The sequence below is a fragment of the Phyllobates terribilis genome, unplaced genomic scaffold (genome assembly GCF_046119375.1).
Source record: "Phyllobates terribilis strain yellow unplaced genomic scaffold, ASM4611937v1 Scaffold_3__8_contigs__length_932513732, whole genome shotgun sequence".
In the NCBI taxonomy this organism is placed as follows: domain Eukaryota; kingdom Metazoa; phylum Chordata; class Amphibia; order Anura; family Dendrobatidae; genus Phyllobates; species Phyllobates terribilis.
Genome location: NW_027362763.1, coordinates 681,502,073 through 681,524,092, shown reverse-complemented (window position 1 = coordinate 681,524,092; position 22,020 = coordinate 681,502,073). Strand labels below are relative to the sequence as shown.

Here is a 22,020-nt window from a genome sequence, read left to right as displayed (position 1 = left end):
TTCTTGTACATAGGGAGCAGTATTATAGTAGTTATATTCTTGTACATAGGGAGCAGTATTATAGTAGTTATATTCTTGTACATAGGGAGCAGTATTATAGTAGTTATATTCTTGTACATAGGGAGCAGTATTATAGTAGTTATATTCTTGTACATAGGAGCAGTATTATAGTAGTTATATTCTTGTATATAGGAGCAGTATTATAGTAGTTATATTCTTGTACATAGGGGCAGTATTATAGTAGTTATATTCTTGTACATAGGAGCAGTATTATAGTAGTTATATTCTTGCACATAGGGGGCAGTATTATAGTAGTTATATTCTTGTACATAGGGGGCAGTATTATAGTAGTTATATTCTTGTACATAGGGGGCAGTATTATAGTAGTTATATTCTTGTACATAGGGGCAGTATTATAGTAGTTATATTCTTATACATAGGGAGCAGTATTATAGTAGTTAAATTCTTGTACATAGGAGCAGTATTATAGTAGCTATATTCTTGTACATAGGGGGCAGTATTATAGTAGTTATATTCTTGTTCATATGGAGCAGTATTATAGTAGTTATAGTCTTGTACATAGGGGGCAGTATTATAGTAGTTATATTCTTGTACATAGGAGGGAGTATTATAGTAGTTATATTCTTGTACATAGGGGGCAGTATTATAGTAGTTAGATTCTTGTACATAGGGGCAGTATTATAGTAGTTAGATTCTTGTACATAGGAGCAGTATTACAGTAGTTATATTCTTGTACATAGGAGCAGTATTATAGTAGTTAGATTCTTGTACATAGGAGCAGTATTATAGTAGTTATATTCTTGTACATATGGGGCAGTATTATAGTAGTTATATTCTTGTACATAGGAGCAGTATTATAGTAGTTATATTCTTGTACATAGGAGCAGTATTATAGTAGTTAGATTCTTGTACATAGGAGCAGTATTATAGTAGTTAGATTCTTGTACATAGGAGCATTATATTAGTTTTGTACTTGTATTTATTTCAGATGAGACTGGAATTGCTGGTCAAGTACCGTACTTTAGAATATATATACGCAGTCCTCTATGTTAGGCTTTAGCTGTATACACTGAACGCTTTCTTAGATCAGTTCAGTTCAGAGGTGAATGAATCTCACAGTTATTGTAATAATAGGATACGCAGAGCCCCGGATTTACAGCAGGACAGGGAAGGATTACCACTTTTAGGCCACTTTTCCATACACTGTGCGGAGTCACCGGACGCAGCTTCCTCTCCAGCAGCGCTCGCCTCCTGCTGCACTGCGGCCTAATACAATTAACCCCTCAGAGGGGAATCAGAACAGAGTTCAATACATCGTATTTATCACATTTAGGAAGTGTGTTCTGCAGTAAATGACATCCTATGTGGAGCGGTCATCATTCTCAGGAAGACGTTTCTATGCACGCAAGTGACCCCTTGATAGAGATTTTGGAGCAAATTCCTAGAAAATGTGTGTAAACAGTTTGGACTGGGCAATGGGTAACATATCCATCACTATTGTTGGGAATGTTCTAGGTTTGGATGTCACATGAATCATTGGGTCTTTTTAGTATATTAACAAAAAGATTTTTCACACTTATGCAAGTAAAGGTTCAGATTATCACCATAGACAGCCGTCACAAAGATCCGCTGCGGATCCAGCTCCTGAGAACACAAACAGCTGTTTTTTGCCAGAAGAAACGTACATCCATAATTATTTAGTGGCTACTCAATAGAGGTCCCAAATTCCCTAGATTAAAAACCAATACCAAGGTTTATAGGCCATTAACAGCAGCTGGGTTAGCTCAGTAGTGGGGAGTGTGTTGAGAATGGAGAAAGGTAGAGCTGCTGCTGAGTCTGCTCTGCCGCCAAACAGAGAGGTATTTGTTTGGTGAACACGTTTAATAAAAGTGTGAGCTGTTGCTGGAAATATCGAGGTTGGTGAGGCTGCTACATTTATGTTGTTTCATTCTGTCTGAAAAAAAAGGATTGTTTAGGTTATCCATTGATACCGAAAGGAAGGTTGTTAAAATTTTGGAGCTGTATAGTTTATGATGGACAATAAACTACATGCTGTTTTGATATAAAACCATGTGCCACAAGCATCTAAGTGGCTACCCGTGAGCATGAATATCTACAAGGGCTAGACTGATACATTGTTGCAAACAGCTATGAGCGGATTAGGAGAATGTTCAGTTGTATGAACAACACTGTTTCTAGTTCATTGATGGGGAGCAGAGATCTGAATCACATTCATTATGGACAAGACTGGAGAACACTGACATCAATTTAGAAAGGTACGTACCGTATTTTTCGGACTATAAGACGCACTTTTTTCCTCAAATTTTGGAGGAAAGTGGGGGGTACGTCTTATAGTCCGAATACTATATTATTGTATGGCCGCATGGTGGTGGGTGTGGGGGAGCAGCAGCGGGGGATCAGCGGGGCACAGGAAGCAGCAGCCGCCTGCTGCAGCCTACACTGTGCCCCTACTAAAGAAAATGAATATTCCCTGCTCCCCACGCCCATAGGCGTAGAGAGCAATGAATATTAATTTTCCTCAATGGTCGGCACACTTTAGCCACAGCGCAGCTCCTGCTGTCGCTCTGCGGTCTGTATGCCCGCTATTAAAGCTCATGAATATTCCCTACAACCCACTCCCATGGGTTGTACTGAATATCCATAGTCTTTCATAGCGGGCACACTGACCGCAGAGCGGCAGCAGGAGCCGCGCTGCGGTACAGTGCGCCGGCTAATGAAGAGACTGAATGGTCACTGCTCCCCACGCACTGTCCCTGCGTGGGGAGCAGTGACTATTCCAGCACAGCATCTCACACTGTGTGAGTGTGCATGGCAGGGACGCCATGCGCGCCCTGCCATGCACGGCTCACACAGTGAGAGTGTCGCCAGCAGAGTGGGACACAGCGCTGGAGGAGAGGAGGTGAGGATGGTGTTTTTTTGTTTTTTTTTTGTGGGCAGCGTAATGGGGGCTAAAGGGGTGCCATGCATACCAGGATGGGGGATCAAGGGGTGCCATACATACCAGGATGGATAATCAAGTGGTGCCATACATACCAGGATGGGTAATCAAGGGGTGCCATACATACCAGGATGGCGATCAGGGGGGTGCCATACATACCAGGATGGGTGATCAAGGGGTGCTATGCATACCTGGATGGGGGCTCAAGGGGTGCCATGCATACCAGGATGGGGGATCAAGGGGTGCCATGCATACAAGGATGGTAGATCAAGGGGTGCCATGCATACAATGATGGGGTATCAAGGGGTGCCATGCATACCACGATGGGATATCAAGGGGTGCCAGGCATACCATGATGGGGTATCAAGGGGTGCCAGGCATACCAGGATGGGAGAATGAAGGGGTGCCATGCATACCAGGATGGGAGAATGAAGGGGTGCCATGCATACCAGGATGGGAGAATCAAGGGGTGCCATGCATACCATGATGGGGATCAGGGGGATGCCATACATACCAAGATGGGGGATCAAGGGGTGCCATACATACCAGGATGGGTGATCAAGGGGTGCCATACATACCAGGATGGGTAATCAAGGGGTGCCATACATACCAGGATGGCGATCAGGGGGGTGCCATGCATACCATGATGGGGTATCAAGGGGTGCCATACATACCAGGATGGGAGAATCAAGGGGTGCCATACATTCCAGGATGGGGATGAGGGCCACGTATACCAGGAAGGAGGATATTAACAGAATTGGGGGACATTACCCCAATACCAGTGTCAGCAGCAGACCCCCTCCCCCATAACTGGGCATCATGATCACATTTTTTGCTTAATTTTTTTTCCCTATTTTCCTCCTCTAAAACCTAGGTGCGTCTTATGGTCCGGTGCATCATATAGTCCGAAAAATACGGTATGTTTCCAGATAGAATAATGAATCAGGGCTAGTCCCTTTCTTAGGACCCTGTCTTTATTCAAGCTAGTTCTTTCATGGGTATCTCTTTGGTGCTGATGGGGTAAGCCCAATACTGTGATCCAATAAGTATAAGGGTATGTGCACAGTGTTTTTTTTAGGACTCTCCAAGTCCTCCAGAAAAAGTCAGAACTCTTCAAAAATTTGGAGGTTCTGCTCCGAAAATTTTGCAAAAAAAAAAAAAATTTAATTCAGAGTGCACATGCCCTTACTATGATGTGTTAGTAAATATAAGCCCTTCAGAAATCATTAGGACCTGACCTAATTAGGATATGATCCTCCAATCCCCATACAGTTACCCACTAGAGCAAGGGTCCCCTTCCCATGGCACACAGTAAAAGAAGTAGTCTTGGCAAGTGAGCTTGTTAGGCAATTTTTTTTTTCCACGCCTTTTTTATCAAAAAAGGCATTCGGGGGGGGGGGGGGGGCATTATTACTTTTTTGGGGGGAGCTAGGGGATCTTCTTTGATTTCTTGGTATAGAATATGGCTCCTGACCATCACTCAAAGCTGAATGTAGCTCTTAAGCTAAAAAAGTTGAAGACCCCAGGAACATTACCTGGAACTGGACTTTAAAAAGAAGTAGTGACCAGAACAGGTCCCACCCGTCCTCTCCATGACGCTTCATTAATGCAACTTTGGAAGGACCTGGTGTCACAATGATTGAGCCTGATGTATGAAGCCACAGTCGTGTCTTTCTAAAGCTCCAGACGATTATTTTATCATTGTGAGACGCAGGTACTTTGAGTAACCACATGCTGTGGATATAAATGTGCACCAAAATAAGTAAATGGACAGAGTTGCTCAATATGATTCAAAAGTAGCAAAACGTATCAAAAGAGAATTTCTGTCTTGGTCCTTAGGGTTTACATGTTATTATTTATGTATTTTTAATCTTTTATTAGTTACATTTTCTGGCTAATATTGAAGAGCGGTCAACTAAGGACAACACAGACAGAAAGCTACAATAAGAGGATAAAAAAAAATAAATACATTTTTCCCTCTTTCCTTGTACTTAGGATGGTGGTGTTGGCATTTCCTTCCTTACTTTTGCAACAATAATCGGAGGTGGTGACTTCCTGACAGTACACGTAGAGAACAGGCTTTGATGTTCAGTATTACAGGTTTCGGGGGATTCTTCTATGGTCATACTTCTCACAGGGACCAGCTGAAAGTTATTCAACTGGACGGAGGAGCAACTCCCCTGAAAACACCTTACTTAGAACTTTTCTATTCTTTTTCTATTACACTCACAGGGTTCCAGGAAGCTGTTTACAGGGTCCTTATTCTGCTTTAAAAACAACGTAGTCATTGACTATAAAACGATGAACATTGGGTCCGACAGTGAGAAGACCCCAAAAGCAGAATCCCATATCTCAGCTTGAAGGGTGAAAATTTTATGGTTTTAAATGACACTTTGTGGGTACAATGAGGACCTCCTGTTTGGCATAATTGGGGTATCTGCAACAACTGTAAAGAATGCAGTATTTTGAGTCTTACGTTTAACAGAAAACTGTGATAAAGAAGGTCCTTCCCCTCCTCCCATAGTCAAGAAATCCCATCATCATGTCCATTACCTAGGGCAGCATTCAGTTGTTTCTTTACACTAAAGTTGTCCATTTCAATCATCACATATTACATACAGTACAAAAAAAAAGAGACAGAACCGTAAATCACAAAGGTGAGTTACTGTTTCAATGCAAAAATGCACTGTGGCACTTTTACATTGCAGCGAATGCTCAGCAGCGGTTACTGTGAATGTTGTTACTTTGTCAGAGCGGTTAAGAGAATTAATTATTCATGCAGGACGAAGCTAAAATCCATTCTGTTTATTTTTTTAATTTTAGTGCCAAAGCTTTTGTGCGTTTTAATACCTCCGTAAAGGCATCTGCGCAGACCGCTATAACCTTTTTCCTCTTGTGCTGGATGAGAGAATAAAACACACAAGAGAAAAAAATAAAAGAAATGAAGCATGCAGAATAAATGTAAAGACAGACTCCCTGCTCCATCCGGGCTCAGGCTGACAAGGAAAAGGGAAAACTCTTTATTTAATCAACAAAAATAATAGATTACAAATGTTTATATATAGTAAAAAAATTAGCAAAAAGTTCACTCATTTCTTTAAGGCTCTGTTAAGGTTGATATCTAGAATGGAAGCCAAGACACCGTGCCTAATCCAAACGGCGATTGGACTTCTAATGGGGTCGATTAATGTGAACCCCCCCCCACGTAAGAAAAGAGCTGTGACGAGGGATGAAGAAAAATTGAAAACTTTTGTTTCAGTTAAGAATGATCACAATCAGTTCCCATTTTGGACAAGAGGCAAAAATAATGCGATGGGAGTAGAGTTGCTGTCGCATTGTGTTGGTGCGGATGCACACTTCAAAAAAACACAAAAGAAATGCAGGGAGGAGATCAGGTGAATGGAAGAAAGCGGTCAGGAAATCTGTGATCAAGGCTCTTAGGTATCAAGGTGAAAAGACGAAATAAAAAGGAAATCTGCAGAAAGTTTTTTTACCTGGTGTAACGGCCGCTCTCCTGAATCCAGAGTTATTTTCCTTTAGGTCTTGCATCTCTATGTTCCCAAGCTATGGCCCCATCTTCCTTGTAAATCTAGTCTTGTTAGCCAAGAGGGTGTAGTCCTCAAGAAGATGGCCACAGAGAAGAGTTGCAGACCACAGCCACTTGGCTAACAAGACTAGAAGACTTGGCTAACAAGGATGAAGAAGAAGGCATATCTCAGGAACGGAGAGGAGCAGGAACAAAAGAGAAACATTGCCGTTATCAGGAGAACAGCGGCATTTACACCAGGGAAAATAAATAACTAAAATTACGTATTCATAGCAAATGACAGATGAATTGCCTCACCTACCATCGATGGTTACGGGGATACCACGACAGAAAGGGGCCAGAATACTGCGGTGTCTGGTTTCAAAAATTCCTGCATTGGTTAGAAGTATTCACCATTATATTAAACAGTGCAGGTTTTTTCCTTGCTAGCAGTGCAAGGGTTAATCTGATCGGTTGAGGCCCCTAGAGCTTTCCTACCTGGATTGTCTCAGCTGTTCAGTGTTGGCCACTCCCCACTGCTATATATGCTCGCCTCTGGCACTTAGGGATTGCCAGTGTTAGTTCATACTGCCTGGTTCTGGAGTTGGAGGTAGTGTAGTTGTGGTTGGAGTTTTGTCTGTGTGCACATCCTCATCCTCTCCTATTTTGTTTCCCCTCCCTTAAACTCCCCTGAATCCCACTCTGTTGTTTGGTTTGTGTAGTTTGTGTGGTTGGTATTTTCATGTATGCCTGTCAGTCTTCCCTTTTTTGTCTGGTTAGCGTGTTCCTATACACTTCAGCTTCCCACTACCTTGGGTGGGGGAGGGGACAGATAAGGGTTGTTATAGGAGCATAGCAAGGAACGTGAATCCAGCATCTCCACCTTCAGGAGCAATCTGGGGGACAGGGATAGACTAGGGCGCCCCTAGTCCTAGGAAGCTGTTAGCACCCATAGTCCCAACACCATTGTGACATGTACAATACATGAATGCACCCACTCCTCCTCTGGCTGCCGGACCGCAGCCATGAGCATGAGGAGAGCACAGGGACAAACTTTACTATTCTAGTGATCGGAGGGGGGCCCATACCAGACTAACAATTATTATTACAATTTCAATTTTCTTGTAGGCTGGAATACACTTTTAGTGAGGGATTTCGATCTTAGACATTTATTACATCCACAAGACCCTTGTCATTGGCAATATGTGGGACAGAAAATGTATTTGCAAAAACCCCGGCAGGCGAGGTTGGCATCACTTTCTATAGAGTTTTATGGAGAACCACTGGTATCTTTGTTTGCACAGAGAGAGCTCTTCTTTCCTCTAGTTTATGGTGTTTGCTTCACAGTGGGCCCTTTTATTCCAGCTTTGCCTTAACTCATTACGCCCATACAGAACTCTGTGATTATTGGAGCAATGCCATTATATTGTAACTGCCCTGCCAGTAGGGGGCGCTGTACGATGCCAACTCTTTCCTTTACACACAGCTTGAAGGCTCAGCAGGAGCGAGGCCTTCAGAGGTCGTGACTGGAGAAGGTAAACACAGCTGGTGGAGCACGGACTGAACGCTCATCCATAATTCATCATGTTCTGATTCCACTTCTACTCGGGGAGAAGTGACGTGGAGCGCAGTCACCAAGAACCAGTGGAAAGTTACCAACGTTTTCCAAAAGCACTAAGGTCCCAGCCCAAATAAAGCAGAACTCCAGCCAAATATTGAACTTTCATTTTTGAACTTTGCATCAAAGTTTTGCGCCAAGATTTTTCAAATACTAAAAATTATACTTCAGCAGAATTTTTGAATGCAGCTCTGGAGTCAGGTTGTCTCTCAGGCTGCAGGATCTTTCTCCCCTCTGCTGCCCCCTGTTGGTTTAGCCAACAGTATGAGCCTGGAGTATGCACTACATCTACAGCAATGCAATACAGCAGAGTGCAGTGTACTACAGGCGCTCATTGAAGTGGTCAGTGCTGAAAAATTTTGAGTGGCAGCTACTGACAGCAATGACTAGGGTCTTCCAGACCTCAGCTTCCTGTAGTGGTAGGCACTGGAGGCAGTGGCGTAATGTGGGTTGCAAGCGCCCAGGTCAAGGGAAGGATTTTGCACCGTGGACAGTCAGCATCCCGAGTCCCTTCCACCCGTCCAGCACTGAACCCTTTAATTCCCCAGCACATGTACAGCGAGTAACCGTGGTGCAGGACCGTACATCTGTATATCAGCGTAGCGAGCAGCCGTAAGACAGGGATGAGAGCGCACCCACACTGACACTGTGTGTGCACACGTGTACTGACAGACTTGCTTTACAAAATTATTTTTGTCACTATAGTTAAATCTGGCATGAAACTTAAAAAAAAAAGTGTTATGCATTGTTCTATTTTCTTTTTTTATGCAACTACTTTATTACTTTAGCCCTAAACCTACTTTACTACTAGCCCTAGACATGGTAAAAAAAAAAAAAAATTTTTGAAAAAACACTTAAAAGGGAACCTGTCATTTGAGTGATGCTGCCCCAATCCTGAGCAGCGTCAGCATGAATCAGGGGTCAGCCAACAGGATTGCACCAAAACAGTTTTAGGAGCCGCCGAGGACCATACAGAGACCAGACGAGTCCGGGAGGGATCCTGGCCGGATTCTCAACTCCAGGTGATTGACAGATCTCTCCTCCCAATCTAAACACACAAATACGAAAGACCTGTCAATCAACTAGAGGGGGGGGGGGGCGGGAGTCCAGTATGTGACTGCATCAGACTCATCTCATATATCTGTATGGTCCCGGGTCGGCTCTTTGGTATTTCAAAGAGAAAAAAAACATAGCAATTGCGCTGCCAGGTCTAATTCTTGCTGCATGTGGTTTGGGCAGCATAAATCGAATGTCATGTTCCCGTTAAATATTTATTATGTTAGTGTTTTTTTTGTTTGTTTTTTTAGATACTTTTTAAAAATTGGGACAGCTTTCCCGGGATGTCCTACCCTCTCTCCTTTGCAAAATTAGCAGTGAGAGGAGATGCGGGAAGCATATGCAGAGAGCAGCGGGCGAGAGGAGTTAATCACTGTCTGCTGCGCTCTGCATAGGCAGCGACTTAGATGCCAAAACTCAATTCTTTATTCTGAGAGTTTTGTCATCTTGCTAGTCAACAGGTGGGCGCTCACTGCACCAGGGGGTTATTCCAAAGAAACAAGGGAGGTGGGAAGGGGCCAATATTTTGTGCCACCATATAATTTTGAGTCCCAGTGCTTTACCTCTGGCTGGAGGGAATATGGAGTTAGACGCAGGCACAACTGGAGCAATACAGGCTGCGGTGTCAGGCGGCTGCTTGGGCATGCTGGGAGTTGTAGTCGCAGTTTGTTGACTCCTGTTTTAAAGCATTACTGGCACTGGTAATCTGTTCCAATCACAGACTCAGGGCTATAATCCCGCTACATGCAGCATCAGGGATGGAGATTTCTTATTCACCAAGGTGTAACAGGAAAGGGACATTTACACAGGGGAGTCCCACTGGTGACTAATATCCTGACCGAGGCCGGGATTACCTGCACTTTGTACAATAATTCCTATTAACATACCGCAATTATAGAAATAAATCTCCCCCTCCCCTAATACAGTAAAAGATTTATAATACCGTAATTGATGTGATGAAAGGTGCTTTATTATCTGATAGTCTGAATTATAGGATAGTCATAGGAAAGTCAGCAAGTCTCCTGGAACCTGCCAAAAAGCGCCCAAAACCTCCCAGAGAACAGGATTTCCAGGAGGTTTCTTATGCCCCGACCTCCACGGATGGCCGGGGCGCCGCTCCTGCGCTTGCTCTGAACAGGTAGCGAAGAGGATAGTAAAACAATCTGCTCAGGAACGTGAAATTTCACATGTGACGGATTATCAGACTTTCTGGATTTTCAGATTAAATAAGGCTCCACAGCTGCCCTGCTCAGGTATAAAAGAGCGTCATGCAGGGAATAAATAGTTAATCAGTTAACACTCCTGGAAATATTTATCGGTCAGCCTCAAAGGTGATCACGGGACCCTGCTAACTGGTGGGGAGAGGGGTATGTATGACCGGGTCACTAGCATTGAGGAATGAACGGACAGTAATGAGTCCTGCTGTAGATAATCACATACAGATGCCGAATGTCACTGCCGTCCTAATTACAGACCAGGGGAAGCCGTAAATTATAAGCGCAGGTCTGGAGAAATATACTGTACTGCTGGAGCCAAGATAGGCAGGAGGACACAGCAGAGAAGGACAAGGAAAGAGGGCAAATAGGTAGAGAAGATGGAGGGGAGACTTAATGTGGCAGCTCCACTGCCAAGTCCGGGTCTGTGATGTAGTACTACAATGGTTTACTGCAGCCATAAAGTGAGACATCCCTTTCCATAGTCTATACTCACAATGTAGTATAGATGACTGAGCCTCCAGTCCTACACTCACACTCCACAGACCTTAAAGTGGGTATCCGAGTTTGTTTGTTTGTTTGTTTTTTGTCTACCCTCAGAAACAGTGCCACTCTTGACCACAGGCTGTGTTTGGTATTACAACTCAGTCCAATGCAGGTTGTGAATGGCAAGCAGAGCGCATGGATGTGGCAGTGTTTCTGGAGATAAAGTAGTTCCTTTTTTGAATCTTGTACAATCCCTTTATTTACATTTTTAAGAGTGTGACTACTCGTTCTGTATAGCCCACTACGTGGTGGAAAGCCCCTTTAAGTAAACATGGACATTATCTGTTCAGTCTCTATAAAGGACACATCAGCGCTGAGGTCTATGCCCGTCGGTTCCTGTGAGTTCAGACATACAGGATTTCCTTTCATCTCATCTTTCTGGTTGTTTTATATATTTATACTAATTAGGTGACGGTAATAGTGATTTGCGGAGGCCACGCGAGCCGCGTCAGCAGCGCCGGGGATCCGTCCTCCCACAGTGATCCTGCCCGAAGCAGCCAACCGGTCCCGCAGGGCTGAGGGCAGCAGAGAGCCGGGCCCCATGTCTGCCTGACACATACCAGCAGTTTACTCAGATGCTTCCAAATAGTTGTTTTGTTTTTTTTCTTGCAGTTTCAATTTTTTTTTTTTTTTTTTTAAAGTTTAATTTTTTTTTTTGCTGCTCAGAAAAATGTTTCTGTCTTCTGCTTGTTGAATTTTCAATAAACATTGCACTTCTGAGCTGGAAACAAGCAACCAGTTGTACACAATGCCTCTGCCCAAGGGGTATATACAGTGCCCAGTGGCCGGCACAGTGCCCAATGCCTTGTCACAGGGGTATACGGCGCCCAGTGGTCGTCACGGTGCACAATGCCTCTTCCCAGGGGCATATACAGTGCACAATGCCAACTTACCATTAGACAGTAAGGGGCCCGTTTACTGCCTTACATGCGGCCCCGCTGATGTCGGAGAGGAAAAACCTTAGAAGTAATGACAGACGCTTTTTCTGCAGATTCAGGAACTTTTCCCACTTGATTATGAGGAAGCCGGGGCCACAATGATGACCCTTAGAAGGGCCCTCCATATCCTCATGACAAGTCAATGTGCAGGTCAGGTCAGCCGTGTGCTCAGGAAGGGAGGGTGGGGGTTGTAGTTTGTAGCTTAGATGCTGGAACATCGCCTAGTACAGTTTTTTTTTTGCAAGGCAAGAAAAGGTTGTACAAGAAGCAGCCATGACATTCCCCTGCACTATGCTTCCTGTGATGCTACAGCTGATCCTTGGAGCAATAGGAAATCACAGCTGTGCAGACGCCTAAACCTCGTCTGGTGCCAGTGACCAGATAAGTCAGCAACACCCTCGGCCATAGAGATCCCACTGTAAAGCAAAGTATCCTCCCATTTTTTGGCAGTGCCATCATGGCTGTGCGCCATACTTGAAACCAAGCATTCAAGAACGGGCAAAACTTTCAGGTGCCATGTGACGCGTCCTGAAACGTGACGCGTCCACACAATCGTACAGAAAATGTCCGGGAAATGAACAGGACTGGAATCTGCAGGATGAGGAGAGTGGGTATCCGCAGAGCCTGGGCACGGGTCTGAACTATTCTTGCTGGACCGGGGTCTTTTCTAGTCTGTGGGGGGGTCTGGTCTGGGGTTATATGGCCAGTTGGGTTTCTAATGCCTCTGCTTGTAGGGAAAGGAGTGCCCTATAAAAATAGGTAGGGAATAGATGAGCCCAAACCTTAATACCCAGTGCTCAACCACTGGTAGCCAAGTCGGCACATTAGAACAAAACGGCTGTGGTAGGACGGCTCTCAGATGCCCTCCCATGATGTAATGCACCTAATCTATATAAAAAAAAAAATTAGCACAGCTGGCGAGAGGTGGTGCAACTTTTCTTTACTGGAAAAACTCAAACAACTAAATAGCGCCCAGTCTTGGTACCCAGAGCTACATATAATGCACCAGTGCTATGCCCTATGTATATGCCATGCAGCCGCTCGGATATAATAGATCACTATTGTGCCAGGTTGCTGCCCTCCTTGTGAAGACATCGGTGTGGGCAGATGCCAAGTCGCAGGGTTACTACAGGATATGACTTCTTGCCAGGCCCCGGTGCCTGGTGATTAATACAGACAGTCCGGGCAGCGGCCAATAACATCTGCACAATGTACAAAGTATAGTGAACCCGGAGGGACAACACAGAGGTCCTCAAAACTACAGGAGGCAAATGGATACAAAATAGGATGAGCTGCAGACATTCAAGGCATGATCTACCTTTTCCAGATACAGCGTCACACTTGGGTGTTTTTGTCTGATATTACAGCTGAAGTCCATATGATCTGGTGTGGCAGATGGAGGGACAGGGGTGATCTTTAAGTATCAATGCCATACCATAGTACTAATGATGGGGTCGCTCCTGGAAAACGCGAGAACCGAGGAGAAGCAGAGCGCAGTTAGGGTAAGGCCAAAAGGAGCTGTCTGCAATGTATATGAAACCCAGTGACCAATAGTGCGGGTGCTTTCTTAAAGGGGTACTCTTGTTTTATCAAATAAGGCTATTTTTTTTTTTTTTTTTCTTTTTTTTTATAATGACCTATTAAAGAAAGTATTTAGCAAAATTGTATATCAATTTCTTGCAGTTTAAGATCTCTGCCTGCGGTCATTAAATAGGAATCTTGAAGGGTCTGTCTTATCTTCTGTCTCCTCTGCATCCTGGATTCCTGATCCCTGTCAGTTCGGAGCAGCTGCACGGTTGCACCGCTGGCTGGAGCAGTGCGCACTAGCATGAGAGAAGTGCAGGGGACGGGGCAGATGCCGGCCATAAGTGGTGGTCCGGCCAGCTCCAGAGCTGCGCTTTCAAGTTCTATAGCAAACAGCTTGCATGTGCACGCTCCTTGTCTAGGTAAACAGCCACCTCTGCTAGATTGCAGAGGTGGCCATCAAACTGGGCAATGAGCACTGAACTATAAAACTAAAAATCCCTCCTTTCTTGAATATGGAGATGATTTTTAATAAATTGTTTTAAGAAGACTCCTTTAACCTGTCCTGGCCATGTGATGGTCATACAGCAGGATTAGAGTTCCGCTTTGTAACGAGCTGCGCGCCTGTGTCACCATCACAAGACCAGGGTGGATTATTGCTTGTTCGATTTTAGAAGCAATTAAGATTCTTATTGAATGACAGCAAGAGGAGATCTTAAAAATGGCAAACAATAGATACAATGAAGTGTATTTTCATGACTATGAAAATTGTACATTCACACTGAAGGCATCAAAACTATGAATTAACACATGTGGAATTATATACTTAACAAAAAAGTGTGAAACAACTGAAAATATGTCTTATATTCTAGGTTCTTCAAAGTAGCCACCTTTTGCTTTGATGACTGCTTTGCACACTCTTGGCATTCTCTTGATGAGCTTCAAGAGGTTGTCACCGGAAATGGTTTTCACTTCACAGGTGTGCCCTGTCAGGTTTAATAAGTGGGATTTCTTGCCTTATAAATGGGGTTGGGACCATCAGTTGTGTTGTGCAGAAGTCTGGTGGATGCACAGCTGATAGTCCTACTGAATAGACTGTTAGAATTTGTATTATGGCAAGAAAAAAGCAGCTAAGTAAAGAAAAACGAGTGGCCATCATTACTTTAAGAAATGAAGATCAGTCAGTCCGAAAAATTTGAAAAACGTTGAAAATGATCCCAAGTGCAGTTGCGAAAATCATCAAGCGCTACAAAGAAACTGTCTCACATGAGGACCGCCCCAGGAAAGGAAGACCAAGAGTCACCTCTGCTTCTGAGGATAAGTTTATCCGAGTCACCAGCCTCAGAAATCGCAGGTTAACAGCAGCTCAGATTAGAGACCAGGTCAATGCCACACAGAGTTCTAGCAGCAGACACATCTCTACAACAACTGTTAAGAGGAGACTTTGTGCAGCAGGCCTTCATGGTAAAATAGCTGCTAGGAAACCACTGCTAAGGACAGGCAACAAGCAGAAGAGACTTGTTTGGGCTAAAGAACACAAGGAATGGACATTAGACCAGTGGAAATCTGTGCTTTGGTCTGATGAGTCCAAATTTGAGATCTTTGGTTCCAACCACCGTGTCTTTGTGCGACGCAGAAAAGTTGAACGGATGGACTCTACATGCCTGGTTCCCACCGTGAAGCATGGAGGAGGAGGTGTGATGGTGTGGGGGTGCTTTGCTGGTGACACTGTTGGGGATTTATTCAAAATTGAAGGCATACTGAACCAGAATGACTACCACAGCATCTTGCAGCAGCATGCTATTCCATCCGGTTTGCATTTAGTTGGACCATCATTTATTTTTCAACAGGACAATGACCCCAAACACACCTCCAGGCTGTGTAAGGGCTACTTGACCAAGAGGGAGAGGGATGGGGTGCTGCGCCAGATGACCCGGCCTCCACAGTCACCAGACCTGAACCCAATCGAGATGTTTTGGGGTGAGCTGGACCACAGAGTGAAGGCAAAAGGGCCAACAAGTGCTAAGCATCTCTGGGAACTCCTTCAAGATTGTTGGAAGACCATTTCCGGTGACTACCTCTTGAAGCTCATCAAGAGAATGCCAAGAGTGTGCAAAGCAGTCATCAAAGCAAAAGGTGGCTACTTTGAAGAACCTAGAATATAAGACTTATTTTCAGTTGTTTCACACTTTTTTGTTAAGTATATAATTCCACATGTGTTAATTCATAGTTTTGATGCCTTCAGTGTGAATGTACAATTTTCATAGTCATGAAAATACAGAAAAATCTTTAAATGAGAAGGTGTGTCCAAACTTTTGGTCATACACACACACACACACACACACACACACACACACACACACACACACACACACACACACACACACACACACACACACACACACACACACACACACACACACACACACACTGCTCAAAAAGATAAAGGGAACACTCAAATAACACATCCTAGATCTGAATGAATGAAATATTCTCATTGAATACTTTGTTCTGTACAAAGTTGAATGCGCTGACAACAAAATCACACAAAAATCATCAATGGAAATCAAATTTATTAACCAATGGAGGCCTGGATTTGCAGTCACCCCCAAAATTAAAGTGGAAAAGCACACTACAGGCTGATCCAACTTTGATGTAATGTCCTTAAAACAAGTCAAAATGAGGCTCAGTATTGTGTGTGGCCTCCACGTGCCTGTATGACCTCCCTACAACGCCTGGGCATGCTCCTGATGAGGTTGCGGATGGTCTCCTGTGGGATCTCCTCCCAGACCTGGACTAAAGCATCCGCCAACTCCTGGACAGTCTGTGGTGCAACGTGACGTAGGTGGATGGAGCGAGACATGATGTCCGAGATGTGCTCAATCGGATTCAGGTCTGGGGAACGGGCGGGCCAGTCCATAGCTTCAATGCCTTCATCTTGCAGGAACTGCTGACACACTCCAGCCACATGAGGTCTGGCATTGTCCTGCATTAGGAGGAACCCAGGGCCAACCACACCAGCATATGGTCTCACAAGGGGTATGAGGATCTCATCTCGGTAACTAATGGCAGTCAGGCTACCTCTGGTGAGCACATGGAGGGCTGTGCGGTCCTCCAAAGAAATGCCACAGAACACCAGGATTGGCAAAGTCGCCACTGGCGCCCTGTGCTCTTCACAGATGAAAGCAGGTTTACACTGAGCACATGTGACAGACGTGACAGAGTCTGGAGACGCCGTGGAGAGCGATCTGCTGCCTGCAACATCCTTCAGCATGACCGGTTTGGCAGTGGGTCAGTAATGGTGTGGGGTGGCATTTCTTTGGAGAGCCGCACAGCCCTCCATGTGCTCGGCAGAGGTAGCCTGACTGCCATTAGGTACCGAGATGAGATCCTCAGACCCCTTGTGAGACCATATGCTGGTGCGGTTGGCCCTGGGTTCCTCCTAATGCAGGACAATGCCAGACCTCATGTGGCTGGAGTGTGTCAGCAGTTCCTGCAAGATGAAGGCATTGAAGCTATGGACTGGCCCGCCCGTTCCCCAGACCTGAATCCGATTGAGCACATCTGGGACACCATGTCTCACTCCATCCACCTACGTCATGTTGCACCACAGACTGTCCAGGAGTTGGCGGATGCTTTAGTCCAGGTCTGGGAGGAGATCCCACAGGAGACCATCCGCAACCTCATCAGGAGCATGCCCAGGCGTTGTAGGGAGGTCATACAGGCACGTGGAGGCCACACACAATACGGAGCCTCATTTTGACTTGTTTTAAGGACATCAAAGTTGGATCAGCCTGTAGGGTGTTTTTCCACTTTAATTTTGGGGGTGACTCCAAATCCAGGCCGCCATTGGTTAATAAATTTGATTTCCATTGATGATTTTTGTGTGATTTTGTTGTCAGCACATTCAACTTTGTACAGAACAAAGTATTCAATGAGAATATTTCATTCATTCAGATCTAGGATGTGTTATTTGAGTGTTCCCTTTATTTTTTTGAGCTATATATATATCTCAAGAGAAAAAAAACAAGTTATCAATAGCCAGTATTTTATTTATTTATTTTTTTACAATGCATCAGAGTGGGCAGTGCTGAATGCTGCAGCACCATAAGGCTACGTTTCCATATTAAGCTTATGATGCTGAAGAATTTCTGCACTATTTAAAATTAGATTACTTGCATTTTTTCATTGTGTTTTGATCAATGTTTTGTCTCTTTTTGGTGTCGTGCTTTACATAAATCTGCTTTATTTTTGATACTTCCTGGTATTTGACTTTGACAAAACTTTATTCATATACTTAGGTGTGGATCACATGCATTTTTTGATGCATCTCCACTGTGGAAGCACAGTAAAAACAGGTGTTTTTTTTTTGTTTGTTTTTTTACATCTTATGTAAATCTATGGGGAAAAAAAAAAAAAAAAAAAAAAAAAATCGCATAGAAATCTCAGCGTGCCCGCAAGAGAAATTAACATGTTGAAGATTGGAAACAAGCATCGCAGGTCAGTTTACACAGGGTAAAAAAAAAAAAAAAAGTACAGAGGGCAGGAGATTTCCAAAAATTCCTATCCACTTTGCTGGAACTTGAGTCGCGCCGTTTTTAGACGCAATCTGCAGTTACTGACAGTGATACATTGTAACAAACCCACGATTGGGTCAGGACATGGAGCCTGAATTATAAAACTACGTGAACGTTGGAGGGTGAGACGGGTTACTATGGGAAGGATTTCTTGTACAATGTGAACAAGGAGGCTTCCATTCTCTGAGAGCGAGCAGTGATCTTGGAAACAATTCAGACAATGCAGATTACGGATATCTTACAACGTCTCATTCTGCAATGGTCGATCTGGATGATCTGCCGCTGTCACCACAATCCCAGTGATACTTTTAAGTTAATAAATTACTGAAAATCAAGGAATGGAAGGAGCAGACATGTAATCTGTGCATGGTCTATAAGTTACATGTGTAGCACCTATGTTATACCAGCGGCACCGGTACAGACACAGGGACCCTCACCTCGACTTATCCGCTGCTTCTCTCCAGACAGGATCCCGGGGGTGTCAATGACGCTGATGCTCTCCAGGACGGGGTTGGGCAACTGTGCACAAACAAACCTGCAGAACAAAGAACAATCCGGTATGAGAATATTATCTGTGGACGCTTCTACGTGGGCTCCGAGAATCATTAGATGTTAATACACAGGCCACAGCAGCACAGAGTATTTCAGGAAAGGAGTGGGAGGAAGTGACCTGTTCAGCCATGTAACGTTAGTTAGGAGAATCTGAAATAAGGGCAGTGTTATAAAGGTGAGGTGGGGGTTATACAGTGGGGGGAACAGGGCTATCTGCAGCACAGAGTATTTCAGTACAGTTTTCGGATATTGCAATGAGATAGTGAAAGCAGCCCCCAGTAGCACAGAGTACTTCAGTACAGCAATGTGCTGATCTAGCAGTAGAACGCAAAAGGAGTGTTAAATAGTGGAAGGACCAGGGTCGCCCAGCAGCACAGAGTATTTAATGAGAGGAGCGCGCTGATCTTTAAGGAGGTCACATACATGGTAGGAAAAAAAAAATATGTATGATTGCCAGCAGCACAAAGTATTTCAGTGCAGGGCGCTGCTGAACTTTTGGGATGTCACTCAGAGTCATCCAGCAGCACAGAGTATTTAAGGAGAGGAGCATGCTGATCTTATAGGAGTTCAAACAGAGGAAGAAAAAAAAACAAAAACAAAAAACCACACAGGATCACCAGCAGCACAAAGTATTTCAGTACAAGCTTCACATACTGGAAGTAGCAGAGTCACCCAGGAGCACAGAGTATTTCAGAAGTGTGCTGCTTTGGAGGGGGAGGGGAGCCCGTGCCTGTGATGTCACAGCTTTATCAGCCTGTATAATTTGCACAGTTCTGGTGCTGGACACGTTGTACACCGCTCCAATGAACTAGAAAATGCCCTGGCCGTTCATGGATCCTGCATGAATAGAGCGCCCCCGTTATATAAGAAGTCGCTCTGCCCGCTGCCGTCATACAATGTGTCACATGTCAGCTCCGCGCCGGGCAGAGCCGCGGCCACAGAGCTCCAAGTGTGAGGACAGAAGAAGAGGAACCCGGCCTGACCTCACCATCAGGACGGGGGGGGGCGAAAGAGGGGCAGGCGGACAGAAAACCCCACCAAAAATCCACAGCAATTACAAGTACTTGTATAATCTGCCTGTAAAGGATGAACTCCATTATGGGACCTACAGAGTTAATCACTCAGCTTTCCCAGGCTCCGGATCTGCTCATCTATGCAAGGACCTGTATACAGGAAACCCCAGTGACAACTACCCCCATCAGAGCCATCACTTCTACGGAGCAACGATACAGAAATAACTAGAAAATAGCTCCGCACAAGAGGAGTTTGTACAGCTCTAATGTGACTAAACTAAAGAAAGAAGCAACTTTTGTAACGTCTTAATCTCAAGAAAGAAAAAAAAAAAAAAATAAAATCTCACTTTTTAATGTACACAGCTCTCCTGCAGACCTATGTGTCTCCAGAGTTACAGACCCTGTGTGTAGTCTGCTATGTTACTTCGCCCAATCTCCACCTGCTGTCCTGATCGTGGCTTTATACATTGCGATAACACCTACGATTCTGCAGGCACAGAGGTCTGCATAGGGGCTGTATATGACTCGCCCCCTGGGCCATGGGGTACCCGGAACCGGGCCTTCTGGTGTACAGTGCTGATGGGGGTAGTAGTGGCAACCCGATCCCGTGGCTCAGGGTGGTCAGACCAAATTGTGGCAGTCTATCAATCAGTCCTTTAAATGTCCAACTACGCCACCCGTGGATTGCGGTCAGAGATAACCGCCGCTGCGAGGCAGACCGCTGAGGCTGGTGTTGGTGTGCAGCACAGGGGTAGGATAACTCCCCAAGGAAAGAGTGTTGCCTCTGGGCAGTGTAAGTGGATGCTGGGGGTGATGGTGCAGGCGCAGCAGAAATCACACAGAGTCCAATGATGCAGTCCAGGGTCTTTTACTCACAGTTGTTATCCAAGTCACTTCTGTCAGCAAGGACTGCCCGAGCCGTGCTGCGTCCAACAGGTGAGGAGCTCGGTCAACCCCCAGGCAATTCAGGAGTATGGCACAGGACCACCTTCTGTCCTTTCTCTGGCCTCTCGTGCCCCACCAGTGTCCTGACTTCTGTCCGGCTACCGCGGACCGTGTCGGGTAAGCGTTGGCCTTCACTTCCCGCTACCCTATATGGCGCCTTCCTAGCAGGTTTAGCGGGGGGGGGGGGGTGTGGGTCGCACCAATAAATGGTCACAACCTCCGGTTCTTGGCTGAGGGTAGATTCGCCTCCACCAACTTAGGGGTCCGGTACCTTTCCACAGCCTGACCCTTCCACCCGGTATAATGGGGTATGCAACGGTTGCTGGCCGTTCTGCACTCTTGGGGTCCCTTCTGCCTTCTTGTTTCTGGAGCCCTTCCACTCCTCTGTCTCTTCTCCTTCCTTCCTTCTCCTTCTTCTCTTCTCCTTCCTTCCTTCTCCTTCTTCTCTTCTCCTCTCTGGCCCCGGCCTTTTCTCTAGGCCTGCCTCGTGGAGCTGAGCTCAGGCTGAGCCGCTGCTCCCTGTCAGCTCTCTCTCCCTTCTGCTCTGACTGAACTGACCTCCGAACTCCTGACTAAGATGGCTCCCACTTTTTATCTGCTTCTCTGTGTGTCTGAGCTCAGGTGACCTGCACCCAATGAGCTCCTTCCTGTGCTCCAGAAACCGTCCCCTATCTGCTCCTACACCACTGGGTTCTCTTCCCCCTCCCCACTCCAGCCAGGGACATGGTCAGTTGTGCCCGCAGCTGGGAGCACCGTTGAGCTGTCCCCTGGAAATGGGGTGAGTGTGTGTGTGTGCAGCTAACTGAGCCCTGGTCCACACTCCATCCTTACCTGGGAGTGGAATATAACACCTCTGGGTGAGGTGCAATACCCCTGTAGCAACCGAGCCCTCGGGGCGCTACATATACACTAAACGGTAACCAAAGACTATGGATAAAAGTTACTTAATTTTAGCTTGAGGTCTAAGGGGTAACGTTTCTCCTTGTGGAGAGTGACATACCGTATCTGGCATGCTAAGGTAAGGAGGCTTATTCGCTGTGCAATGCTCCTCCAGGAAATTTAATATGCATCGCCGTTACCCCTTAGACCTCAGTCCAGAGCCTCTCATGCAGCCAAATCAGCTCTCATACTTTGCACTGACGAGGGGCAACAGCCCGAAACACCGTGTCTGCAAATTGAGATTCTGATTTGGCTATTATCCTAAGTCATATTGCACGACTCATTAAAGGGTCAATTGTGACTTGTACTTTATAGCACCACCTATTGGAAGCAAGCAATCCTACAAGTCCTCTTTTTCTCTGAACAGGTAATTTGCATATTAAATTTAGCTTAAAATGCACTAGAATAATAATAAATGGTTTCTAAAAGTATTCAGGGAATCTGTCAACAGATTTTTCCTATGCTGAGAGCAGCATGATGTAGGGGCAGAGATGCAGATTCCAGGGATGTGTCACTTACTGGGATGACCCTGTTTTCTCTACTGCAGATCTAGCAGTGCTCTGAATGCTGAGCTCTGCATAACCCCGCCCAC

The 22,020-nt window shown here is 45.2% G+C and overlaps 1 protein-coding gene across 3 annotated transcripts in view; it reads right to left on the bottom strand.

Moving 5' to 3' along the window:
- The window catches only part of LOC141257351 (EH domain-containing protein 3), an 83,293-nt gene that overhangs the window by 17,482 nt on the left and 43,791 nt on the right, over positions 1 to 22,020 (bottom strand). For all 3 annotated transcript variants that reach the window (XM_073671816.1, XM_073671817.1, XM_073671815.1), the window contains exon 4: positions 18,417 to 18,514. In XM_073671816.1, coding sequence (XP_073527917.1) covers positions 18,417 to 18,514 — 98 coding nt within the window. The remainder of the gene's footprint in view (positions 1 to 18,416; positions 18,515 to 22,020) is intronic.